Source organism: Rutilus rutilus, assembly GCF_951802725.1.
Source record: "Rutilus rutilus genome assembly, chromosome: 23".
Taxonomy (NCBI): domain Eukaryota; kingdom Metazoa; phylum Chordata; class Actinopteri; order Cypriniformes; family Leuciscidae; genus Rutilus; species Rutilus rutilus.
In genome coordinates, this window is record NC_140233.1 from 11470264 (window position 1) to 11495780 (window position 25517).

The 25517-nt window shown below is 37.0% G+C and overlaps 2 protein-coding genes across 3 annotated transcripts; one reads left to right on the forward strand and one right to left on the reverse strand.

Moving 5' to 3' along the window:
- Positions 1-183: 183 nt before the first annotated feature.
- Positions 184-3843, forward strand: cstpp1 (centriolar satellite-associated tubulin polyglutamylase complex regulator 1). 2 transcript variants are annotated; one of them, XM_084396599.1, is made up of 9 exons: positions 184-315; positions 486-588; positions 716-846; positions 954-1038; positions 1135-1217; positions 1633-1828; positions 2979-3088; positions 3205-3268; positions 3462-3843. In XM_084396599.1, exons 1-9 carry the CDS (start codon positions 267-269, stop codon positions 3628-3630), a joined length of 990 nt encoding a protein of 329 aa, XP_084252725.1. In that variant the 5' UTR covers positions 184-266; the 3' UTR covers positions 3631-3843. The 2 variants fall into 2 exon arrangements, with proteins under 2 accessions (XP_084252725.1, XP_084252726.1); XM_084396600.1 differs by having other exon boundaries at positions 3205-3295; positions 3462-3835.
- Positions 3844-5576: 1733 nt separating this feature from the next.
- Positions 5577-24091, reverse strand: mapk8ip1a (mitogen-activated protein kinase 8 interacting protein 1a). Its single transcript, XM_084396604.1, has 12 exons — positions 23933-24091; positions 22707-22824; positions 19152-19463; positions 15171-15252; positions 12072-13061; positions 11314-11386; positions 10528-10697; positions 10341-10444; positions 10099-10215; positions 8989-9059; positions 8149-8247; positions 5577-7727 (listed from the first exon to the last, which is right to left on the reverse strand). The coding sequence occupies exons 1-12, from the start codon at positions 24001-24003 to the stop codon at positions 7655-7657; spliced, it is 2280 nt and encodes a 759-aa protein (XP_084252730.1). The 5' UTR covers positions 24004-24091; the 3' UTR covers positions 5577-7654.
- Positions 24092-25517: the final 1426 nt, after the last annotated feature.

Consider the following 25517-nt stretch of genomic DNA (forward strand, 5'->3'; position numbering starts at 1 on the left):
AATATCCCTGGAAAACACGCAAATATCGAATTCCAGTTTTTTAAATGAGATAATAAAGTGTATTTAAATAGAGTAATATAAAGGTTAACCTTCAATTTTAGCACTGAGTCCTAAGAAACTGTGCGCATGAATCCTCACTAGCCTGTAGTCAGTGTCGTCAGTGCAGAGTGGACACACTGACCGCTAAAGCATCTTTAAGGACATTCTGAATGGGCTACCAGGAGAGTCATGAACCGCATCTGCATCCCAGCAAACCATAAAAAATCATGAAAATGAATACGGATCGTTTCAGCCTCACTGTTGACGAGTATTTAGGTAGGCTATGTTACGGTTGTCCCTTGTGTGGTTGTTTTGTTGGTGCGCAGACTGATAAGCTGCAGTCGGTTCCAAGATGCCTGCTTGCAGAATGATTGACAGTTGCATTAAAAAGTATTAACACAGACACACTACTGTCATGACATCGCCTTTTCTTTTTTACTTTCCAGCTGAAACGAATGTCCTCTTCTATCTCAATGATGCAGTCACACAGCTACTTGAACATAAAGAGGAATACACTCAATTTGGTGTGGTCCGATATTTTGCAGAATAGTAAGTTATTATAAATTATTATTATTTGAGGACACATTATCATGGTACTCCATGATACTAAAGCTAATAGAGATACTTCCGTGGTACATGTCCCTAAGTATAACATAATCGACTAATAATTTTGCAGTTTTGCTAGTGTGAAGAATGGGAATCATGTGCTCTTCAGGGAATTCAGTTACATCAAAGCAACACCTCATAACAGAGAGTCTTTCATCCATATCTTCTGGAAATGCTTCCGACAAATTGGAAAGAATGGGGGTAAGCAGAGGCAAATACGCCATTTGTTGTCATGCCACTACACTTCACTTCAGTTGTTTGCATTGTTGTGTGGTACATCGAACAAATGCAGCTGTTTCTTTTTGCAGATCTGTTGGCAATGTCAGAATACAGTTCACTTTTACAGCTGTTATGCCCTGACTTTCCCACTGAGATGGTACAGAACACAGCCAGGTAATTTCATATATGCTGTTTGATGATTCTTTGACGTCTCCCTCCTTTCACATTGATATTTAACTGAATAACTTGAATGTTTTCTTTCTTTCGCAGGATTGTCCTGATAGACAATGCCACTGACTGTCTGTCATTCTCTGATTTTATTTATTCATTCCAAATCCAGTTCTATTATGAAGGTATTTAACTAATGATATAATATAATATACTATAATATTAAGCTGCACTTTGCTTATGACGTCTGTATGTCTGTACATCACATAACCTACTTAATGGTAAACATATTAAGTGAATTCAAAATGTTTAATTGTAACCACTTATAGCAATTAAAAAACATACCATTTTCCTTATGCATTCATATAAAATGAAAAGTAAAATCTTGATGTTAAGAAATTAGATTCAGGTGTTATTTCTTAACCACCCAATTGCAAAAGTACTGGTGATATTTAAAGGTCTTGCTAACACAAAAGCTGCACTTGACCTTGAGATTTGAACAGGTGTAACAAAAGGCCAGTGACATCATCACCACGTGTAAGCGTTTCTATGAGGCTCCTCCTTTCATCAGAATGATCTAATCTTCATCCACTTTCACAGAGTTTGTAGAGAGTGTGTCTGTGATTTACCAAGACCTGTTGTCAGGGAAGAACCCAAACACCGTCATAGTCCCGACCTCCACCTCGGTGGAACAGTTATCCAGCGCAGCCAACGAGGAGCCGGACGCTCAAGAAGGCGTAGACTCCTCCATCTTTTGTGAATGTATAGAGGGACTTTGTGAGAGGTTCAAACACAAGTAAGACATTCATTCATTATTTATATACTATTATAGTATTTATTATAATAGCTTTTATTTTTATATTTTCAGTTATCATTTTGATTTAAGTTTAATTCATTTTGTTATGTGGTTTTGACATTTTTATGTTCTTGGCTTTTATTATTTTTAATAAATTTAAAATTTTTGTTTCAACTTAAAATTATTTATATCAATTAGTTTCCAAGGAAACGTTTTAATTTAATATTTATATTTGATTGCAATTTTATTTCAATGACAGAAAATTATCTTTAATATTTTTAGGTAACAATCTCAACACTAGCTCCATTTAATTCTGCAGAATTACAGCAATTTGTTTCTCAATAAGTATAGAAAATGTGTGCAGATTTATTGTGGACCTATATTTAACTTATAAGTAACAAATGAATAAGAAAAAAATATATATTATTAAATTATTTAATTTACCAAATAATTGTATTATGCTGTTGCATCTATATTTCAATAAAATTAGAAAATAATATTAGGCTTATATACTTAGTTTACTTAGCTTATATCCTCACTAGTGTTTGGGAAAGTTACTTTTAAAAGTAATGCATTACAAATTGTACAATATTGCGTTAATAGTAATACTCCTTAAAAAGTAACTAATTGCGTTACTTAGTTACGTTTTATGGAAAGTAATGTGTTACGTTATTTTAGCGTTACTTTTTCTCACCATGGCTGGGCTTGCTTGTTTGTTTTTTCATAACAAAAAAAACTGTAAAACTTTAAAAACTGTAACAAAATAAAAAACTTTGGCAACTGTAAAGGCCCTTTGAAGCCAAAAGTGAAATGAATAAGCCTCATGTTGAAGGAAATGCAAATTCACGCCTGTACAGTAGAGGGCGCAGCTCAAACAAACCTTTTAGCTGTGCTGCCATTCTGGATTGCAGAAGAAAAGGACCCAGGAGAAGAACGTTTATTAACACTCTTTACTTCAGTAATAATAATCATAAAAAAGAAACACAAATGTGATGTTTAACTGAAGTCATTTGTGCTTATTAGTATGGTTGAATTGGTTCATCAACTTTACAAGTTACTTAAAAAAAGTAATCCGATTACGTAATTTGCGTTACTTGTAATTTGTTACCCACTAACTTTAGAACATGATATTGATCTCATCTTTTCCCAGGTTTCCCTCCATTGTTGCCATTAAGGAGATATTAGAGAGCAGTCAGCGAGTGTCTTTCTATAGCTTTCTGTTGGCCTTGGCCAAACATGAGGGAGTAAACCAAGACATCAGTGAGTATTTGCTAATATAAAATGCTTACTTGTATTTCTGAATACATGTAACTTTTGTTCTTATGATAGTTAGACATGTGAACTGAATGCTTTATCTTCTTTCATATAATTATCAGGTGCTCTTCCCAATAAATCGGACCTGCTGATTGATCCAGAGATGGACCAGGAGCTGGAGAGACTGTGAGAGAGACGGACTTGCTTCAAAGAGTATATTACAGTCACTTGCTGGTTAACTAAAACGTCTTTTATTAAAAGACGGAGAGCGTGCTATAACAATCTTTTTATGTTTAACACATTTTATTGAAAGCTAATATGCTAGAGGGTAGATCTGAGATGTAATAGATTTGACACTATGTTTCTGTGAATCTTCCAGCATAGCTCAAGTTGCCATCAGCCCAACGTCCAACAACAGCAGCAGCAGCGCTGCGGGACAGAAGGAGACGTCCAAGAAGGCCTCGCCACGCAAGTCCCTGCACCAACGCAAGAGGATCGAAATGGAGAGCGACGGCTCCACGGAGGAGACAGACTCCTCTGAGAATTAACACGCACATACCTGCTTGCTAGCATCTTTATGATTTTTTAGACAGCGGTTATGCTGGTTCACTGATTTGATTAGACAAGTGGCGTTCCAGCAGTGCTGATGCATCTCTCTGCCTGTCTGCGCTCACTCTTCTTTTTCTATGGGTTACACTGTAACCCACTTACTTTCATTGCTGAAACCATAAAATAAACAAATTAGCCATCCATATTGTGTCTGAAATGTCACTTACTTAATATTAACTTCTTGTTATAGAACTGTTGTATAAAGGAAATTGTAGTATAGTAATTGATCTGTAATATATATATATATATATGACAACTCGAGAAATAGTTTTAGCATGTTATTGAATATGGCAATGTTATGTAAGTATTTGGTCTTGGCGGACTACATCAACTGCTGCTGCTATTGATTATTGCTGCTGTTGCTGCAGAGCAAGCATGGACTTGAGTATGTAAGATATGCTGCTGCTGCATAAATAGACGTGCATATCCCATAGCAGATCTAGGCAGGTGGAGCTGGGGGAAGTGGAGGGTTTCAGAGGAACTCTGATAGCACGTTGCAGGACTAGCTTACAACACTGAACCAGACTATTTAAATGTTGAGGAAGCAATCTCATTGGCTGCAGGACCATAGATATCATATAAAAGCTAGATGTCTCATGCACGCTGCTGGCCAATGGAGGTCGACGTCCGCACACGGCGGCCATCTTACCACAGTGTGCTCGCTCACTCGTAACATGGTGCATGTACTTTTAAATAACCATAACTTGCTAAATTTTCAAACGGTTTGGTTTGTTATAAACGTCAGAGATGTAGCTATGACACTGCATACATATGAATAGTTATAACATACATATTCAAGCATTCGGAATTATAGCCACGTTAATAACGTTTGTAAGAAACCAAACCGTTTGTAAATCCGTCAAGATTTCAGCGAGATAAGAGGATTTGTGTGCATGCTGATCACTCCTTAATTCACAGCTTCCCTGTGGTAAGATGGCCGCCGGTGATGCCGGAAGTGACTCCGCCTTAAGACATCTAGCCTTTATATAATATCTATGTGCAGGACTAGCAAAGGCCAATCAGCGTATGCCATGCGGTAATGATGGGATTGCACGTAAACCTATCAGCCTGCACCCTCTAGAGTTTCATGACTGACATTCTGTTAGCAATAACACACCAGGACAATCCATTTACAAATAGGATTTAATTTTATGGATTCCACAGAACAGTTATGATCATTCAAAAAAACAAAACAAAAAAACAATGTACAGTGATAACAGATGAAATAGGCACAACTTGTGATTTTGCAGGATCGGTTCGCAAATATTTTTTGCAGACACAAATGGTCACCACCTTTCAAAATGGCCGTACCAAGCAAAACATCTTCACGCACAGTGAGAAACTGTTCTACAGAACACCATTTCTGCAGATTATTCAATTAAGACTGCTCATTTTGTGAATATTGCATATTAGGTAAGCGCATGCTGTGAGGATGTGCCATTTTGAAAGGACTGGTCAAGATGGGTCCATTTTAGGCCTTGGCTTTAATAAAACCTTTCCTTTTTTTGTATCAGGAAAACAAAAAAATGAGCAAGCACAAATTTTTCACTACCAGGCAGCAGTATTCCTCAGCACCATTTATACAGGCCTTTCTGTCATTATGACAGTGTTGCATCCTCTCCTTATATATATTTCAGGTGCCAGAATAATATATACTTTGAGATCTTTCCATTTTGTATAGTTATAAATAGGATATCTAATATAATATGTAAAAAGAAAATAAAATTATTTGGTTTTCACAGCTACATATGCCAGGGATTCTGAGATTGAACCAGAATGCAAAAAGGCCCAGACTATGCTCTGTTTAACAGAGCAACTTATGGGAATCTAAGCACACATAAACATTGAATACGAGAACCAAAAAGGAAAAGCATTCACAGAAGTAAGCATGGATGCTATATTGTATTTGTGAGACTTTGTAGTGCGCAGATAAACGGCAGCAAGTACCCAATTTAACCTAGAACACTTGAAATTGTCACATTGGGCCGTAAACGCTGGAAAACAATGAAAAAGTAGCTCTGTGGAATGGACAAGGGAAAAATGTGGAATGGAATTCTATGTTAAAGGGGTGGTTGATTATGATTTACCTTTTCTAATTTTAGTTAGTGTGTAATGTTACTGTTTGAGCATAAACAACATCTGTAAAGTTACAATGCTCAAAGTTCAAAGCAAAGGAGATATTTGCTTTTAGAGAAATCGTTTTTTAAGGACTACAACAAACGGCTGGTAATAAGCCCCTCCATAAACCCCTCCCACGGGAACTCATTTATAGATTATGATGACAGAATATGCTAATCAATGACTAGAAGATAGTCAACTCCACATCAGCAACATAAACCTCAACTAACCATTCAGAAATGTCCTGTTGCATTCTACATGTTGTCACCTCTTCTTGAGTCTCTCCATCATTGTCGGACTCCGGTTTGAACATAAAAGGCTAAAAGTTGTAGAAATTTTCAGTGCATGTCCATGTGAGGTAAAAGGACACAAGCTGTTGAAGCTCCACCCCCTGTGCCGGGAGCAGCAGCTCATTTGCATTTAAAGGAACAGACTCACCCTCAAAAAGTGACAATTTTAACATGCTATATAAAAATATCTGTTGGTTATTTTGAGCTAAAACTTCACATACATACTCTGGGGACATCAAAGACTTATTTTACATCTTGTGAAAAGGGCATTATACCACCCCTTTAATGCTCTAGGGGGCGTTCCCACAGAATACCTTTTTTCCATTCCACTGCACTACTTTACCATTGTTTTTCAATGTAAAAGCGCTAGACGGATGTTGTTAACCATTGATGCAACCATTGTCTGCTCGAAACAGTCCATTACTGCAACCATTGCAAATCCATTTGTCCTTCATATCAGAAGCAGTGCGAACTGCGAACACATGAAGTACATCAGAAATAGAACGGGGCATCAGTTTACTGTCACGACGCATTCACTGTAGACAGCATCACTGATTATAATGAGTTCTATTTGCTTTTTCGCATCACGTTGTACTGCGGTGTAGACACGGCATTTAAAAACATGGTGCTCAAGTTAAAAGTTTGTCAGCTTTTTAAAAAATGCGTCTCTAGACCTTGCGCTTTTTGTTCCACTGACCTGTCTCTCACATTTTTAAGAGCAAATACACAATCTGTGTGAACAATCCGTGTGTGAACGATCATGTTTGACCTTTACGCTCGCATCTCACGTCTTTTGCATTCTCTAAAAACGCGGCAGACAATCAACGCGTCTCTAGACCTTGCATTTTTTTTCATTCCACTGACATTTTTTACCCTCCAAAATGCGCTCCGGGTGAATTGAAATCAAGTAGCTTTCCGTAGGATTCCTATTGATTTCGACTATGAAAATTCGCTAAACAACGATAAATGTGACTGCACTTTAATGCTCTGGATCAGGGATTCATAACCTTGGGTTCAAAGAGTTGCTAATACGATGTGGGAAATGTTGGAAAGTGGTCTTAACCTGTGGTGCAAAGCAGGTCAGGGACACCAGATGGACAAACTGGGCTGAATTCAATTACATGGCTCACATCCATTCTGAGTGAAGAAGGACGAGCCCCAGTAAAGCTTTGGTTTCTGAGAAAAACTTGATTTTGGATCCAGTCTAGCTTTATGATCTCTTTTCTGTTCTGTCCATCATTAATGCATCAGACATTGTGCTTCGAATTAATTCAAATGAAACCAAACTTCGCACAGAAATGATTTTTTACAAGTTACATCGAACATTTTTTTAGTTATTAAACTTCGTAAGGCTTTACACCAGTCAATAATACTCAAGATGTACGAGGTGAAAGTAGTTGCGGTGTGGCCGATATCCGTTTCGATTTTAACATTTGTCTGAAATAGACGTCAACATTATATTACCAACATGACACGTTACAAAGAGGATCAAAACCACCATCATGCAACACCTCATATAGTATGTGATAATGCAAAAATACAAATAGACCGAAGGTCATTCGAGGAAGATGTCTTCTGTCGGACAGGAATATTCCATATTTTCTTTGTAGAATTGCTGAAAAGCTTTCCTGTTCAAACAAAGAAAAACTATTTACATACATATTTATATTGTGTGTAAATTGTATATTTTACCTATGCTTTACTCAGATACAGAACCCAACACAAAAGTGTGTTAGTGCCATACTACAGATCGATGTAGGTAAAATGTATGTAAAAATGTATCTTTTTCTGAGAAAATGTATAATTTTACACAATTTTTAGATAATATGATGTTCCTCCGGCTAATATACGACCTTCAAACAACTAACAACTATCAAATCACGCATTTGTATAGGCCACTACTGTATATGTATCTCTAAATATAGTAGTAAGCAAAAAGCAGTATATCAAATAAGTGGGATATGTCTCAAATACATAAGTTAGTGTTTCAAGAGGAAATAAGTCGAGAAAGAAAATCGTGTGAAATCTTGAAGTGACTGGAGAACTCACCCTACAGATTCAGCCAGTTTTGTGGTTGTATCATCTGAGAAGAACACATGACAGGCGAATCTCTGGTATGCTGGATGTTTCGTTATTAGTCCAAAATACCTGAAAGAAACACACAAGAGTATTTACTCTATTGTCATTGTTGTGTGTTCTCTTGGTTTCCTGTAGGGGGCGGTGTAGCTAGATAAAAATGGGGTTATTGTATTTACAGCTTTACATAAGTGACCACGAGCTCTCAGTCCCAGATTAAGAATCTTATATTAGTCACTGCATCTAAACTACCATTCAGATTTTGAAAGAAATTAATACTTTTAAGGATGCGTTAAATTTATCAATAATGTTACAACAGATTTCTATTTCAAATAAATGCTGTTCTCTTTTGTATGTTCTATTAAAGAATCCTGAAAAATGGTTTCCACAAAAATATTGATATTTCAACAGTGATAATGATAAGAAATGTTTCTTGAGCAGCAAATCTTGAAATCAAAATGCAATCTTGTATGCAAATTAATGCATACTATTTCAGAAGGATCATATGTAAGTGATGACTGGAGTGATGATGCTTAAAATTCAATTCATTAAAAGAAAATAGTTGTTTTAAATTGTAATAATATTTCACAATATTACTGTTGTTAATGTAGTTTTGATCAAACAAATTCAGCCTTCGTGAGCATGAGACTTCTCAAAAAAATTATTGCCAACCCCAAATCTTTGGAAAGGTAGAGTACGCAAAAAATCTATTTATTATTTATCAATTCTTTTATTAATTTATCTAAGCCCTAATTCACCCTTTATTTCTAATAAAAGCATGATGAGAAAAACCATGCATTTGTTCAAACTCACTTGTTATTCTTTGGATGGCATCCGCAGAAGGAGATGTTTTTCAATTGGAAAAAGTGAAAGCACTTCTCACCCTGTAAAATATGAAAAGAAAGACTGAGTGGTCTGATCAGCAGCAGGGATTGGAACACATTAGTGTAAGCAGGAAGCACATGATGTCACTGCAGTGTGAGGTCGTTTCAGCCTGCGATTAACATCACTGAGCGCGCTCACAAATTCACTCAGAGGGGCTTAGGGGGCGAGACTCCCCCGCATTCTTAAGACGCTTCATTGCTTAACTGTGGAGCCGTAAATGTTGCATCACAGAGTTCAGATGAGTCGAAGAGCCTTTTGGTGGCAACATCTAGTCACACTAAACTAGATGCCGCCTCCACGGGGTCAAATGTCAAAGTCCATTTCCAAATCACAAATCTGCAGGTAATATTGAGAGCGCTTCAAACAGTGCCGTGTGGTTTATGCCTACTATGCTATTTCATGTCATAATTAATTTTTCAAATATAGAAATCACATTGATTTGTTTTTTTGTTTTTTTTAATAATTTTAATATTTAGATTCAACTCCTAATATTTTCTAATAAATATTATATTATTACATTTATAAATAATTTAAATGTAATATGAATTTATTCAAAGTGGTTCTTCTAATGCAAAACTTTTCTTGAGATTATTCTTTATTAATAATTATTTCACAAGTTTAATCAGTTAATATCACTTTTACTAACAAAAGGCATATCCTTAATGACATCATTTTGGTAGGACAACAATATAATTAACATGAGCAAGTATTTGCGATAGATTTTATGACTTATGTAAGGTTTTGTAGCATTAGTCGGTGTCGCTCAGTTTAAAATATTCCATCCATGGAAAAAATTATAGCAATTGATATCAGAATATTTCAATATCAGATTATTTCAAAGATTGAAAAAGATTGAAAAAATATAAAATACTTAAAATATAAGTTTAAAACACTGACCCCTTAAATCCTTTACTGAATTACTTCCATAAATAATAACACAACATATTCATTTGATAAGGTACTACATGACAGGAACGACCATATGCTTGGCGAGTAATTTTTAGGAAAAATATTATAGTTATTCTGAGGTATACAAACCCTTTCAGAAGTCCGACAGTCATCCTGAACGATGATTTTCACTCCTCGTGTGTTGATTTCCAGAATGCAAGGCGAAGGGGGGCTGAACTGCATTGTTGTTCTTCTGTTTGATGCTATCTGTTGACATAATCAGATTGCGTATGAACATCAGATTACACATGAACAACAACATAACATGAAATTATTATGTAAATATATGGAAATCCAGGGCAGAATTATAATACAGAAATGGATTAGTATACCTTGTGCATGGCGGCACAAAGCACATCGTTCCCTTTGTGATACGGCACTTGAACAGAACCAAGAAATTTCACCCAGAATTTGTCCATCCAGTCACGTTTGACCTCTGAATAAATCACAGCAAACGGATATTATTGCACAATGTACAAAAATTCAAATACTCAAAATGCCATAGCAAAGCCTTGTTACCTTTAACAAGTTCATCCTTTGTCACCTTGACGGCGTAGAATGCAGGAAAGATGCCTCTGGATCCAGTGCGCATGTTGTAGCCCTCACACCACAGATCCTCGGCCTGCAACTCGACCAGTAAGGGGTCATCCGCCTCCAACTCCAACTCATCATCGTGGCGAGGAATAAACCTGTGAACGAGCCAAAATTAGGAATGCTCAGGTCAAATGTGGTGTGATTAGGGGATCTCCAAAAAAATTGAGTTTAGGGAACCACGCATGAGTAGAGTGTGACTTTGTACAAAAAAATAATTTGTATGTATAGATCTGTCCTATTACTCATGTTTTTTTGTTTTTTTGTGCTGTCATCTTGTTTGGCTGTAGTTGGTTTGTGGGTGAATTTCACTACAAATCAAAAGAATAAACCTGTTTTTAGTACAATTACTTTGCATTGTGATATTTTCATGACAAAATGATACTTAAAATAATAACAACAACAATAATAAAACAAATACAGTAAGGAAACAGTAACACAAAGCATGTTATTATTATGCTTTTTAACTTTTTATTATTATTACTTGAATTCTATTCAATTAAAAAAGTAATTACTGCATACATTAAATGCAGTACATAACTTGATGAGTGTATTCATCTCTCAACTTAAATATGATACAATTTCTTATAATAAAATGAAAAAACTAATGGTCTTCAAAAAATATGCTCAGTATATGTTTCAATATCCCTTTTAAGTCACTTTTTTGTTGTGCTTTTTAAATGAGTGCATCTCAGGCTTTGATTGAATCTTTACCTGAACACTGCTCTGTGGCTCTGTTCTCTTTCCTCTCCATTAATAACACAGGAGAAGAATCCAAACTCAGCCCCTAAGTGGGAGAACAAACGTTCATTGTCACTTGAACAACAAGGGAAAAAGACATTTCGGCAGGTAGTGCTTGTTGAATTTCATAGTCTTGCTCCTGGCTTGTGAAAGGCGGGTCTGATATTAGCAAACCTGTTAATGAGGAAAATCTTTGCAATTATTGAATTATGTATTATGGAAGGGGTGCCACAAGGTTCAACCCTTGGACCTTTGCCATTCTTGCTAGGCTTTTTCACATCGCACTTGCATTTTTTGGTAAAACCACTCCACATAGCCATTTATTCTCTATGAATTATATGACATGTTCAACCCTTCTACAGGACAGGTTATGACATAAAGCCGTCGTCTACTGGGAGTGCATGGTCTTTAGAGGAAATTATTGTAACATCTTCGAAGGAATAATAGAGAAGCTTCAAAAACTTGGGCACTATTCAATGCCATTACAAAGCTGGGAAGAGCCAGGATGTTATTTTTAAATAACTCAGATTTTGTTTGGCTGAAAGAAGAAACTCATATACACCCAGGATGGCTCCAGTGTGAGTAAATTATGGGATCATTTTCATTTTTAGGTGAACTATTCCTTTAAGATCTGTGCACATTTGCGTGAAAACCTTTTTTTTTTAAGAACATGAATTCTAAATGAATTAATTTCTAAATTCCAAACTACTTTCTAAGCTCATACTACTCACCAGAGAAACGTGACCGGCCATTCACAAAGACATTCTTGAACTTGCGGGAACGGGGCATGTCTGAGGTGGTGTCTGTGGTGGATTCCGCAGACAAACAGGAAGTGTCTCTCCTCATGCTCGTCGCTCCCGACTCTTCCTCCTCTTCGTCCGCATCCTGATCCTCCTCATCATCGTCGATGGCAGACTCGTAGACTGTATTGTCACTGTCACTTTCGTAACCTTTGTAGCAGTCCTTGATGCTCACTAGCTCGAGCTTAGCATGCTCATCCACCACCAGGGTGTACTTGACCGAGTCATACGTCAGTCCCGAAGCATCCGTGCTGACCGCCACCGTCTTTAAGGTTCCCTTGTCCTCCTTCGCCACTTTGGGCTTGCGGGTTTCAGCCCACTGACTAGCATCCCCCGGGCCGCTGAGGCTGACAGTCCGGCATGGGGGTGTGGGTGGATACACCTCATCCTCCTCGCTAATGGAGGGGTTCGGACAACCCGCCGATGGGTAGTTGTGAAGGGGAGGAATCTCTGTGTCCGAACTAATGGACATGCGATTGCTGTCGCTGCTCTGGGACAGAAACGGTCGCTCCTGCTCCCCGTTAACCGGCGTGAGGTGGATCTCCTCAGTGGCATTTCCTTCAGAAATGCGATAGTCCTTGTTTTTGTCGACCGACTGGTCACACGTATCTTCATTCTCCACAGGATACTGCACTTGTTCCCGATAGCCATTGACGGTGTGATATCGGGCTTTTTCCTTGCAAATGATCGGGATGTCAAGGACACCCTCTATGAGGGTCACTTCCGTGGATTTTTCCCTCATGGCTGCCTGTGTGAGGGGCGCCACCACTTTGGGGTTGTTCAACTTGTCCTGCTGCTTGGTGCGAACGGCTGAGGCTTTATTCGTGGAGGAGGCAGGGCCTCGTGGTTTGGTGTCAGCCCTGGCCTGAACTTTGTCCCCATCGGTCTGGCTAACCTGCTCAGGTTTGGCCGCCGGATCTCCTGTTTCACACACAGAAGATTATACATTAGGCAATAAGCCTAATGGAGGAAAACATTTGAAGGGGGTTATGTAAAAATGTCAGTTAATGCCTCATAAACACAGAATGCTACATTTAACTCAGCACAGGAAATAATGAATCCTGATGATTTTTAAACCAGTATAGAAATTCTGTTTCATTATAGTTAATCAACTGAAGAAATTCACCAAGAAATACGACATCACAACAATTTTTAAATATACGAACCTAAAAGAAAATAAATAATGAATGAAACGGTGAGACTAAGTAGCGACAGAACTTTTCTTCTGTATTATGATGTACATTCGAGTGAAACGGATCATCAAAAAGAAGAAAATGTAGGGCGGGTCTTTGTTCAATCCATTGCTTGTTGATTGGATGGAGGCAGATCTGAATGCGAGCTTGCAGTTGATTGTAAAAAAAGGGCGGAGTTTAAGCAGACTATATGATTGAAGAAGTCCATCATACATCATCAGAGATAAATGTGTTGTTTCACTGGAAGACATTAGCCCTATTCGCACGGGATAAGTATTACCTGGTGACCTCTAGTCACATCTAGTCATTGGTTGTCTCCCAGATAGCACACGTCTATTTGATGTGATGTTTACATCTGGAAGACGTATTTTTAAGAGTGTTTGCTCATCTGCAATACGTCTATAGGACGTTTCCTGTCAGATGTCAAATAGACATTTAGAAGATGTCTTTAAGATGTAATGATTTAGAATGTATGTTAAACTGACATCTTCTAAACGTCTATTTGACATCTGACAGGAAACGTCCTATAGACATATTGCAGATGAGCAAACACTCTTAAAAATACGTCTTCCAGATGTAAACATCACATCAAATAGACCTGTGCTATCTGGGTCTGTGATCTTAATCCCGCGCGAATCGGCCATGTCTGTAATTTGTAAAGTAAAAATTCCCCCGCAAATGATCAACCATATTTCGCCGAACACCGATTACATAAAAACCGAACACCTATGATAATATCAGTCCAGTGCGAATCGGCATCTCTGTGATTTGGCGGGGTCGTTTATAATTTTTTTAAGGTTTTTGTTTCCTGTGCGCCTTTTTATCCAACTTTCGCGAAGAATTGAGGAATTGTTTTGATAGTATTTTGGGTGCTGGGTAATATCGCTATACACCATACAACTATACCATTTGCAGAAAGAGAAAGCTGAAAACCATCAGAAGAGCAAAAACAAAAAGAATGATTAGATGGAGATGAATGACATGTATAGCAGCATGCGGTAAGGAACATTCTTCTGTTTATGATATATCATACAGCTAGACCTATAATAACAAGACATTTCCAAGCAATAGCCTATTGACATCATATCCGGGAGATAAGTCAGTAAATTCGAGTAAAATCACAGGCTTCGCTTATCCCGTGCGAATGCGTCACACCAAATTCAGATGTGGGGCGGGTTATTTCTAAATCACACGAGGTCCCCGGATAATACTAATACAGTGCGAATAGAGCTTTAGTTATGGTCTTCCAAAAATAAAGAAACATGCATGGATGAATTGTTCTTGATAAGATAGTTTAACATGCATTTAGAAAGCTATGAATTTTTATTTCAGGCTGACTTTAAGGTAATGCGTTTAAGTATGTGGACTCGGTGCTAACGCTTACACACACCAAATGCAAATTTACCATCATCAGCAAAGTATACAATTTTAGTATATAGTAAAAGCATGACAATTGGGACATTTGTGTTTACACTCCTTAATGGATTACACTGGGACAGGAGAAAGTATTTTATCATAGACGACATTTAAACACATGTTTTCATACTTCTAGTTAGAGTCAGACACAAGTGACATCAGATGAACTCTCTGGGTAAGTAGATTGACGAAAATCCCATTAAGTTAATTACAGCACGTAAACACATTTTCATTCCGTGGAGGCGAATACTACAAAAACACTCACAATTATGAGACATATATTGTATTCCTTTCATTTATCTCATGGTAATTCCTCTAATGCATAGAAATGAGTTTGAAAAATGACTTGTTTGGACAAAATGTAAGTCTCAGCGATTCATCAGACGTGTTCATTTGTGTGGTACGTGTGGCCATTACTCACCCTTAATGTGTGGTGATGAAGAACGGGTTTTCTTTTCTTTCCTTCGTTCTTTCTCACCAAAGGAATTGTTATTTATTGTGTCCTGCGAATAAAATGGAGAAAAAGAATGAGGGATGGATTTTTCAATATACAAAGTGCTGACAGGCTCAGATCAGTATTGCTGAGATTAATCCTTACAAAAATAAATATGATAACCACATTTTTTGGACACTACCATGAAGATAATACATACATTCTCTACAGAACCTTAAAATAACAAATAAATAGGTATTTTAAAAATGTAATAATTTAAAAAATATAAGAATGTCATTGCATTAGATAACAAAATATCAAAACAAGTGGAATGTATTTTAAATAATGGCAGCAATTTATTAATTAATAAATCTAATGTATTTATTTTTCACACTAAAACAAAGAGACAGGCATGTGTACATCTCTACATCCTGGATAAATGATTGATTTTGTCAGCATTACAACTTGCCACTACATTTTAGGTGCTTTTCTATCATAGTGAAACCAGAAAGTGTATGAGTACAATCCATAAAGCAAGTGAGTTACAGGAAGTGCAGCCCGACAGATTGATTTACCGCTCTTTCCTATCGCTGACTCACCAATTGACCACGCTTCTATAATGCACCTTTAACACAGACATTCCTATGTTGCCATAGCAATGCGCCCATCAACGATGCAGAATTGGCATGCGTGAGAGAGTGTCAGTGTGTGCGTATGTGTGGGGGTAGATAAGAACACACACTAGTGTTCGTGACGGAGGAGGAAGACACAGATGGCTGAAATGAGGCTCTTATCCAGTGACTCTAAAAACGGTATCAGGAAAGAAAGCAGATGGGAGAAACTCTATCCCGACAATAAATTGCGATCTAGTTTAATAATCAAAGCCTGTCTCAATATATTCCTGTGGGTTTAGAATTATGCAATCTTTATAAATACATGACATTTAAATCTGAGAAAGATATACTATATGTATACATACATTAGTGGACAAAAGTGATGTCTGGAGCGTATATTTGTATAAGTACAATTAAACTATCAAAATATGAGGAAATTGTATATATATATTTTTTATATTTTGAATATGAGTGAAGAACAAAACACTAAACTTGGTCTGACAAAGTTATTTAGCAAAAAAAGGCAAACAACAGCTACAGGTTTTATTTTACTATGCAAAAAAATAATAATAATTTGGCATGTTTCATTGCATTCTCTCAAATAAAACAATTGTCACCAAGCACTTGAACAAATTTCTTAAACAAATTAAACCAATTTTTAATAATATTTGAAAGAGGGGTGAAGATGTCAATTTTCCTTGGCCAGACATGACTTTTGGATTGGAGCTAAAATATTGATGACTCATCCTGCACTACATTGTTTCGTCCAATCAGATGCTTTCTAGAGTAAGAACGTATCTGCACCTAAAACCATATGCAAATAGCACATCATGTTATACATCTGTGACAAACTAAAGGAATTTTTTTTTTTTAATAAAAGGGAACACTTAGATATGTGTTGATTTAATAAAGTGTTTAAATAGTCAAAAAGGGCGGTTTTAATACTTTTCCACAAAATTCAAAAAGATATATTAATAAATTAAAATAAAACATACTGTTTTCCTTTGTCAATAACGTGAGACATTAACGTTTCTTAATGTGCATTCCTGGTGTTACTGTGGACAAATCATTGATGCAATTTATTCGAAGTAAAAAAATGCATATATCTTTACAATCCTCTTTTGGCTGACATCACAGCCCCTCCAAAGTATGCCATGACTGTTAACAATTTAATCATTTCCTGATAAAATCAAGTCTTGTCCAACATTTTTAATTGTTGAATATCCCATTTCGCTCAGAAATGTGTTCTATCACAGAAGTAATAGGTTGTCAATAGCGCTTCACATCTATTCAAAGGGTTTCAGCCAACATTTAGGCCTCTAGCTTTCTAGCTGAAATATTTTCATCACAATGAAGATATTTTTAGAGCAGACTTTTTCACAGTTTTACTTGTATTACCCAATAACTGTGTAAAAGCTCTTTGCTAATTCCTCAAATGCCCTTTGAGCCCCGCGGCAATGCTGCAGACGTGGAGAGATTCAACAAGCCAAGATTACGAGATTAACAGACAGGGAAGCACATTTACAGTCATCCACCATCTTCTCTAGTTGTAAAACAGTCTGCAGTCACTGGCAACACTTTCATGTCAACCTCATAACCATAAATCAAATATCTTACAAGTGGGCTTTTGCAATTCTTAATAACGAACATTAGTTCTAATATATCCATGTTTTACACATTCAGGACATTGGACTTTAGCCAGCACTAATGCTATAAGATGGTAAATATTGTTATGCAATAACTGCAGACCAAACAGATTAAACTGCATTGTGTTTAATGTGCATTTTCAGCTCAGTGCAGGTTTAGCATTCATTTACTCACCCTCGTGTCATTTCAAACCTGTATTATTGACCTATATAAAATGAAGAATGAGACTCAAAAAATCTGGAATAATGTATTTTTGAGACTTTCAATGTATGTAAATGAGCAGCTGGAACGCTCAGCGAAATATTGTGATATGAAATTTGGATTGACATGAGGGTGAGTAAATAATGACAGAATGTTCATTTATATTAATCTAGAATCTTTATAATCATATGCCTTTTTTATAATACTCAGAAACTACAGCAAGCACATTAACTAAAAACTATTTGGTAACACAGAAAAGGTCAATTTGAGTTCAGTAAGTCTGGGTTGGAAGTCCTTTCAGGAGATAGCAGTGCTGCGCCTTTACTTAAATCATTTAGTTCTCTTTGCCTCATTACCCACAATGCACTTCAAAATAGAGCGAGAGAAAGGATGACTGCTAATGATTTACTTTAAAAAGGTAAAAGGTTAGATCAGTGTTATTTTAGTATTATATTATCTATACTTTGGACCCTTTTTAAATTTCCAATGTTCTCAGATGCAGAAGTCATCATAGTTGGGTAGACTTCTACAGTGGTGAACAGGAGACGACAGCAAATATAAACAATATAAATGTGTAATATTCCATTTTTAAAAAACTCTACTATATTTGCAAAGTTGATAACTGTAGAAAAAACAATCTGTGAAAAGGGTCCATTATAGTATTTATAAATTTTTTACATTCATTTTTATTTTAATGTTATTTTACTACATTTACTTTTAAAATAAAACTTAATTTCAGTGAAATAACTTCATTTTAGCGCTTGGGAATTGTAATGGAGATTGAGGCTATTTTTCCCCCAACTACAATTCTGATATCATCATATTTTTGCTGCAGTTCCCAAGGGAACATAATAAAACCATCAAGATTTTCGCAAAATGTCAGATCAGAGTGTGTTACATTTCTATTGGGGCATGTTGTCACACAAGGTTCCTGGACAATAACAGTAGAAATGTTCACTATATTTTATGAAACTAAGAAATACTGGAGTAAAAAGTGACAATTTGCTAACCCTATAGCTCAATCTATTCCAATTTACATTACACGGATCTCAAGACCACATATGACATCCAAAAAACGTTTTTTTTACTCCCACCTTGTAATATTTTGTTCAAATCGCCCCATTAAAGTGCCGCCCCCTGCTGTTTTTCCCTCACAGGTCAACAGTAATGATCCACTCACGCTCTTTCTTGTCGGATTGCATTACGCATGGAGGGCGGACAGCAGTGATTCATAGCAGGTGGGCCGAGCGGGAGAGCTCACAAACATGAAACGTCATCAGCATCAGCATCAGCGGCCGGGAATATCAAAGAAAACCAAACGCTACGTGCCAACGATTTGCATATACACTGAAAATACACCCCATCCCTCCAGGGGAATGGCTCGAGATCTTGTTTGTGCAGTATAAAAAATCATCACTCTTACTGTAAAACAATTTCTAATCCCTGTTAATCTGCCTCGGACGCAAATCACAAGGCCAAAGGCCGCTGCCCAAACTGTCCGTCTCACCTGAGTCCTTGGCACTTGAGGGAAAAGATTCAGGGTGGTGGGTCTCTTGGGCCGGTAGGTATCCATGGCGACGACAGGGATGAAATCCTTTAGCTGAGGCTGAGTGACAGGCAGCCCTGCGCCCTGCTCTTCCTTGTGGTTGTCATCGACGGCATCAACCGGCCGCCTCTCGTCCTCCTCTTCCTCCTCTTCTTCCTGGATTCCTCCCTCTGCATCAATCAGGTCCAAGTGGAGCATCTCCGTCTGCAGCTCCACCACCCCCCTCCTCCGGCCGCTCCTCGGCGTACCATTGGTCGGCTGGGTCATGTGATCCTGGGAAGAGCAGGCAGCAGAGCTTTAGAATCAAGAGCAAAGGAGCTGCAGTCAGAGGCAGCCGGCCAATCAGAGAGCTGTGATGACATCAGCCTGTGGCTCCCTTCCTGGCTGCTGTAAGGAAAGCTAATTCAATCCCAGAGAACAATGAGGCGTGTCACACGACATAGCAAAATAAACACACCCAGAAATGAGATTTTATAACATGTTCGTTACACTAAACTGCCTCATTGCATTTGAATGCAGCAAAAACACTTATGTTACGATGCTAATTATTGTATAAAAAGATTGTGAAATCATAAATGAGGGATTTTTAAGTTTAAGTGATTAGATGGTCAAATGTGAATGGCTTTGACAGAGAGAACTTATAACACGTTCAATAACGCTAATCTATCGTATTGTCTTTAAACACAGCATAAACACTTGTTATGATGCTAATTATCACATATATGTGAAATCATAAATGAGGGATTTTTGTTGACATTTAAGCGGTTAGATGATATCCATAGTCAGATGTAATTGACTTTGACAGAAAGAATTTATAACGTTCAATAACACTAAATTTCCTTGTCTTTAAACGCAGCCTTAGCATAAACATTATTTGTCATGATGCTAATTATTGCATTAAAAAAGCTTGTGCAAAGATAAATTAGCAATTTTTGTTTAAGTTTAAGTGCTTATATGATAATATCCATGATAAACAGTCAGATGTGATTGAATTTATAGTCAGAATTTATAACATATGCTAAAAACTGAGTTATTGTCTTTAAACAGCTATTCTTAGCACAAACACTTATGTTTTATCGTCAATTGTTGCATAAAAAAGGTTGTGAAACCCTAAATCAGGGACTTTTGTTTAGGTTTAAGTGGTTAGATGATGATTTCCATGATAAACAGTCAGATGTGATTGGGTTTGACATCTCCCCTCAGTGTTAATGTCTAATGCTAATTGACTGCTATGCTAATTGGTTCTGAACACAACAGCCTCTTGTGACCTTATACTCACTCATACTCACTCATACTCATATGAATACTGAAATCTCGACACACATTCGGACCGCAATACATGATGCATTTTATACTGCTATGCCGTTGACCTAGAAATCTATTTTTGCTGTTGGGTAAACTGCTCGCCAAGCTCTGTACCTTCAAATAATTCCTCATTCAGCTGGAGACCGCATGACTGTGTCTCATGGAAAATAAGTGACTGTTTGGTTTTAGGGTGGAGAGATATAAACCACACATACACGTTTTACTTTGCGGTGGGGACTGCCTGTTGACGTCTACTGTTTTTGAATTAAGATAACTGTGATTACTATAGTCTAACACTAATCATACTCTTTAGTTACAGACATTCTTTGACATTTTAATTAAGAAAAGGGGTTAGATCATGCAAAAGTGAGATTTGGTCATCATTTACTCACCCACATGTCTTTTCAAACCTGTAAGACTGCTTTTTTACAGAACACAAAAGGAGATATTCTGCTGAATGTCCAAACTGCTCTTTTTTTATACACTGAAAGCTAATGATGTTTGCCTAACACCTTCTTTTGTTTTCAACATAGTAATACAGCTAATAGTAATACAAGATACAGTTTTAAAGCGACATGAGGGTGAACAAATAAACATTTTTGGATTAACTTTTTTAAAGGCAATATTTGTGCATGCAATGTGTCATCCTTTAAATGTAAAATACTTAAAGAGTTCAGCTAATTAAACCAGTGATATATCATTTATTGTGGCCCATATAGGCTATACCACAGAAGTGTAATTTCAGATGAAATGGGTAGGGCTGGGTATTGACACAAATTTCAAATTGGATTCGATATATATTCACAAGCATGCGATTAGATTTAATTCTGATTTCGATTTGATTCAATATAAATTAATGTATCATGTACATTGAATATTCTCAAGGGGAAAAAATAGAAGAAAAGCAGTTGGTATTAGGTTAATATTTACTGATTTGTATGGGCTGCTTACATTTACATGACAAAAAGGAAGTTTTTATAATAATGTTATAATAATAGTTGGCATAACTTTTTAATGACTATTATGTTTCAACTCGTTTTTGAAATATGCACATTTAAATGGTGTCTGTCATAAAAACATAACGGATTTATTCAAACATACATTAAATACTGAAGAACAGTTAAAAATACAATGAATATGCAATATAGTGCAAATATTTAGCAAAATGCTCCTCTGTTGAGTTTATTTGTCTAGCTGTAGAAGCTCATGGACATTGAATGTATTTTCTGAGGTAGGCTACATATATGTGACAATGTTTACAAGCTATTTTTTGACGTCTTGAAACACAGATTGAGCGATTATGAGACATGACGTATTTCGGTAAATTGTAGGCCCTACTATGTCTTTCAACATACCTTCTGATGTTCACCCGTGTTTATTTTGTGCTGTAAACTAGTTATGTTAGTAAAGAAGAAAAGATTATCAGTTCAGTTCCCGTGCGGAACTTGAGGCGATTCAGCGATCTGTCACTCCACATAAAAGAGCGCCAAAACGGTATTTATCGTTTGAATTTCGTGATCAAATTGATAGAATTTGAAAGCTGAGACTTTTTCATGTCTAAAGCAACAAAGCACAAAGCTTATTGCCCTGTATTGGATGGGCATGGCTACAGTTGTGTCGATTAAAATCGGGAAATCGCTCAACCCAGTATGGCCTAGGCTAGGCTACTGTTAAACGTCATTTCAAACGGTTACATTTCAATTGCAGTGATATATACAAATATTTTTCTTAATGCTGGCACAGTCTAAAGTTAAGTGCCATTTTTGATTCCAGAACTAGTCTTGTAGGCTACTAGTGAGCTGTAAGGAGATTAGCTTCAGACTCAGAGATGTTGATGACCCTTATAGGCATGTACAGGTGGTGCTTTGGCACACCTCCTCCAACAATCAGAGTAAACCTGACTCTACAAACTAGATGTAGCCTAGCCTGCGTTATAAAATGTATATAGATACATAAAATATTAAGCCTTACTTCAATGTGAAATAAAATGTTTAATAAATGAGTAAAAACACGCATTTAAAATGTAGGCTATATTGCGAATATTTTATAGAGCCTATATTTTAAATAAATATATTACATAAATTAAAGGAAAAAAAAGTATATATGTTGATAAATATAAATAACCTAAATAAATGATATTAATATGTATATGGTTTTCCCCAAAATGCCAGCTTGTATGAAAACAGACTATTTGAGGGTGTACAGACTTACTTTAGGGTCAGGGTCGAGGTCGAGGTGGTTGAGAGTGATTCCGTTCTCATCCGTGATTTCTGTTACTTCTGACAGGTCATCATCCTCGTATTCATTCAGACTGATGTCATGCGTTAACCTGAAAAGTGGCAGCACACCCACATACACAGTGACACACACTACGTCATTCCTCCACGAGACTATTGCTAGACAATCACAGAGAGGGCAGGGCTCACCGGATGATCTGATAACTTCAGGAATACTGCAGTGCTATATATACACACACAAACACTGGTCTTCATGTTTTATGGGGACTTCCCATAGATATGTAATGGTTTTTATACTGTACAAACTGTATATTCTATTCCCCCACACTAACAGTACCCTTAATGCATTTTTACGTTTTCAAAACATTTCATTTAGTATGATTTATAAGCTGTTTTCCTCATAGGGACCACACATTTTTACCATAAGGTAAAGTTTAATGGTATTGTGATGACATTTGGTCCCCATAACTTAGGGAATACCAGGAACATACACACACGCACACACACACACACACACACACACACACACACATACATACATATATATATATATATATATATATATATATATATATATAGCCTATACGAATTATAAAAGTTATGCATACGAAGATCTGTTGTAAGAAAGCAAAAACACATTTCTGCTGTTTGTTTTAACACGCCGTATGAACTTCCTTAAGCAATAACAGTTACTTTCTTATTCAGTCAATAATGTTTAGAAAGTAGCTGTTGTTAAGTGTCCTTACCTCAGTCTGCAAGCTAGCAAATTCTTTTAGCCATTTACTGATAAATGAAGCTTTAAAAAGCATTTAGACATACTATACTTCTCAGCACTTCCTTTTTATATACCTGCATTTGTGCAGCCGCCCACATTTCATGATAGATAACAAGATGAACAAAATAATTGTTCATGATAACAAATTCAGTCAAGCGAAAAAACGTAGTAGAACTATAAATGTAATTTTGCACACCACAGAGTTATTTGTATTATTTGTATGATTTTGTACCATGCAAAACACTCAAATCAAGCCTAATTTTAAGTTTAGAAATATTATACACGCATTTTAAATTACAAAAACCTTAACCCTTACATTTATTGTCCTGCATGCACAGCAAACTAACATTCTGACCCATTTCTGAGCACACAGGCTGATCCAAGGTCAGTTAAGTGCAGCGTAAAAGGCCCCATCACTACTGTACCATTTCTCCCACTGTTCCTCCATCCAGCTGTCCCCATCCTCTCTGGAGTCCATGGCCAGGCTGAGCACCATCTGCGGGGCAGGGCGGGGTGTCACTGGACCCTTCTTAGGGGGAAATCGATGGAGCCGACAATTATGCCACTTTCTTTCTCAGCCTCCCGTCCAGCACTCCACACAGAAACGTCTTCAGCGAGGGTCCTCAGGGGGGGTTACATCAGCCACGGGAAGCTGTGGTGCCTGTCCTCACGTCCCCTGGAAAACATCCTACTGCACACCCCTGACACTCCTTGCTCTGCTCTGCGTGTGTCCTTCAATGGAGCCATTAAAGTCAGTGGCGGATAACTGAGAGAGAGGAGAGAGAGAGAGAGAGAGAGAGAGAGAGAGAGAGAGAGAGAGAGAGAGAGAGAGAGAGAGAGAGAGAGAGAGAGAGAGAGAGAGAGGCGTAGTCTCCTCTAAAAGGGTCTGCCACCCCAGTGATTGATGGTCCAGATCAATGCGGCTCAAGTTGCCACCTCCACACAAGAGCAGGCCGACAGCGGCACTGGAGATGCATGCTGGGAATCGATGGCATTGATAACAGATGAAAATATCTGGAAGGCTGTCTGTGATATATATTGTATCATTAAAGTTAATTAGTAACTCCTCCTAAACCCTGTTAATTAGATCTAGATCTTCATGGTTTCAATGATTGAATAGCAAGTGTTATTGATGGATCAAACATGCGTCATCTTATTTTACATTGTGCGGCGGGGCAAACGAAGATTACACATGTTATTGACTTGCAGGAGATCCGTTTCATTGCGGGACGCAGCAGAAGATGGAGGACGAAGAAAGAAAGAGGCAGCGATAAGAGTTTCTCTGTGGTTATTATGATGTATAAGAGCACATGAGCTGACCTGGACAGGAGCCGAGAGCTCTTCCTTCATTAGCTCAGCTCCCACAGGACGCCGTTCACATCAGCTCTGCACACAGCAGCTCCATTGCATTACTACGATACTGAGATAAACACCAGCACACTGCTGGATGCTGCTCAGTTCACTCAGATGTCCACCGATGGGGCATGTTTTAATAACAATGAGAAAATCACAGATATTCACAGAAAATAATAATAATACAAGTATACTGGTGATGTATCTGTGACTTTAGTTTAATGTAAAGGTTGTGACCTTTTTAAAAAAGAAACAAAACAAAGAAACAAAACAACAACCAAAAAAACCCCCAAAAAAACAAAACAATGAACCGAACACAAAAACAGAGGGGAAAAAAAAAACCAAAACAAATAAAACAACATAAAAATAACAAAAAGTAGAAAAACAGACCAAACCAAAGAAACAAAACACACATACACACAAAAAACATAAAAAACGAACATAAAACAGGACAGCAAAACCACAAAAAAACAAAACAAAAAACACTGAAACGAAGCCAAGAACAACAACAAAAATAAAGGTAAATAAAATCAAAAATAAAATATTTAAAAACAAAATATTATAAATAAATAAATAAATAAAAAGCCAAAATGAAAACAAACTGAAATGATACAAAATAGAACTAAATACTACATACATATATATATATATATATAT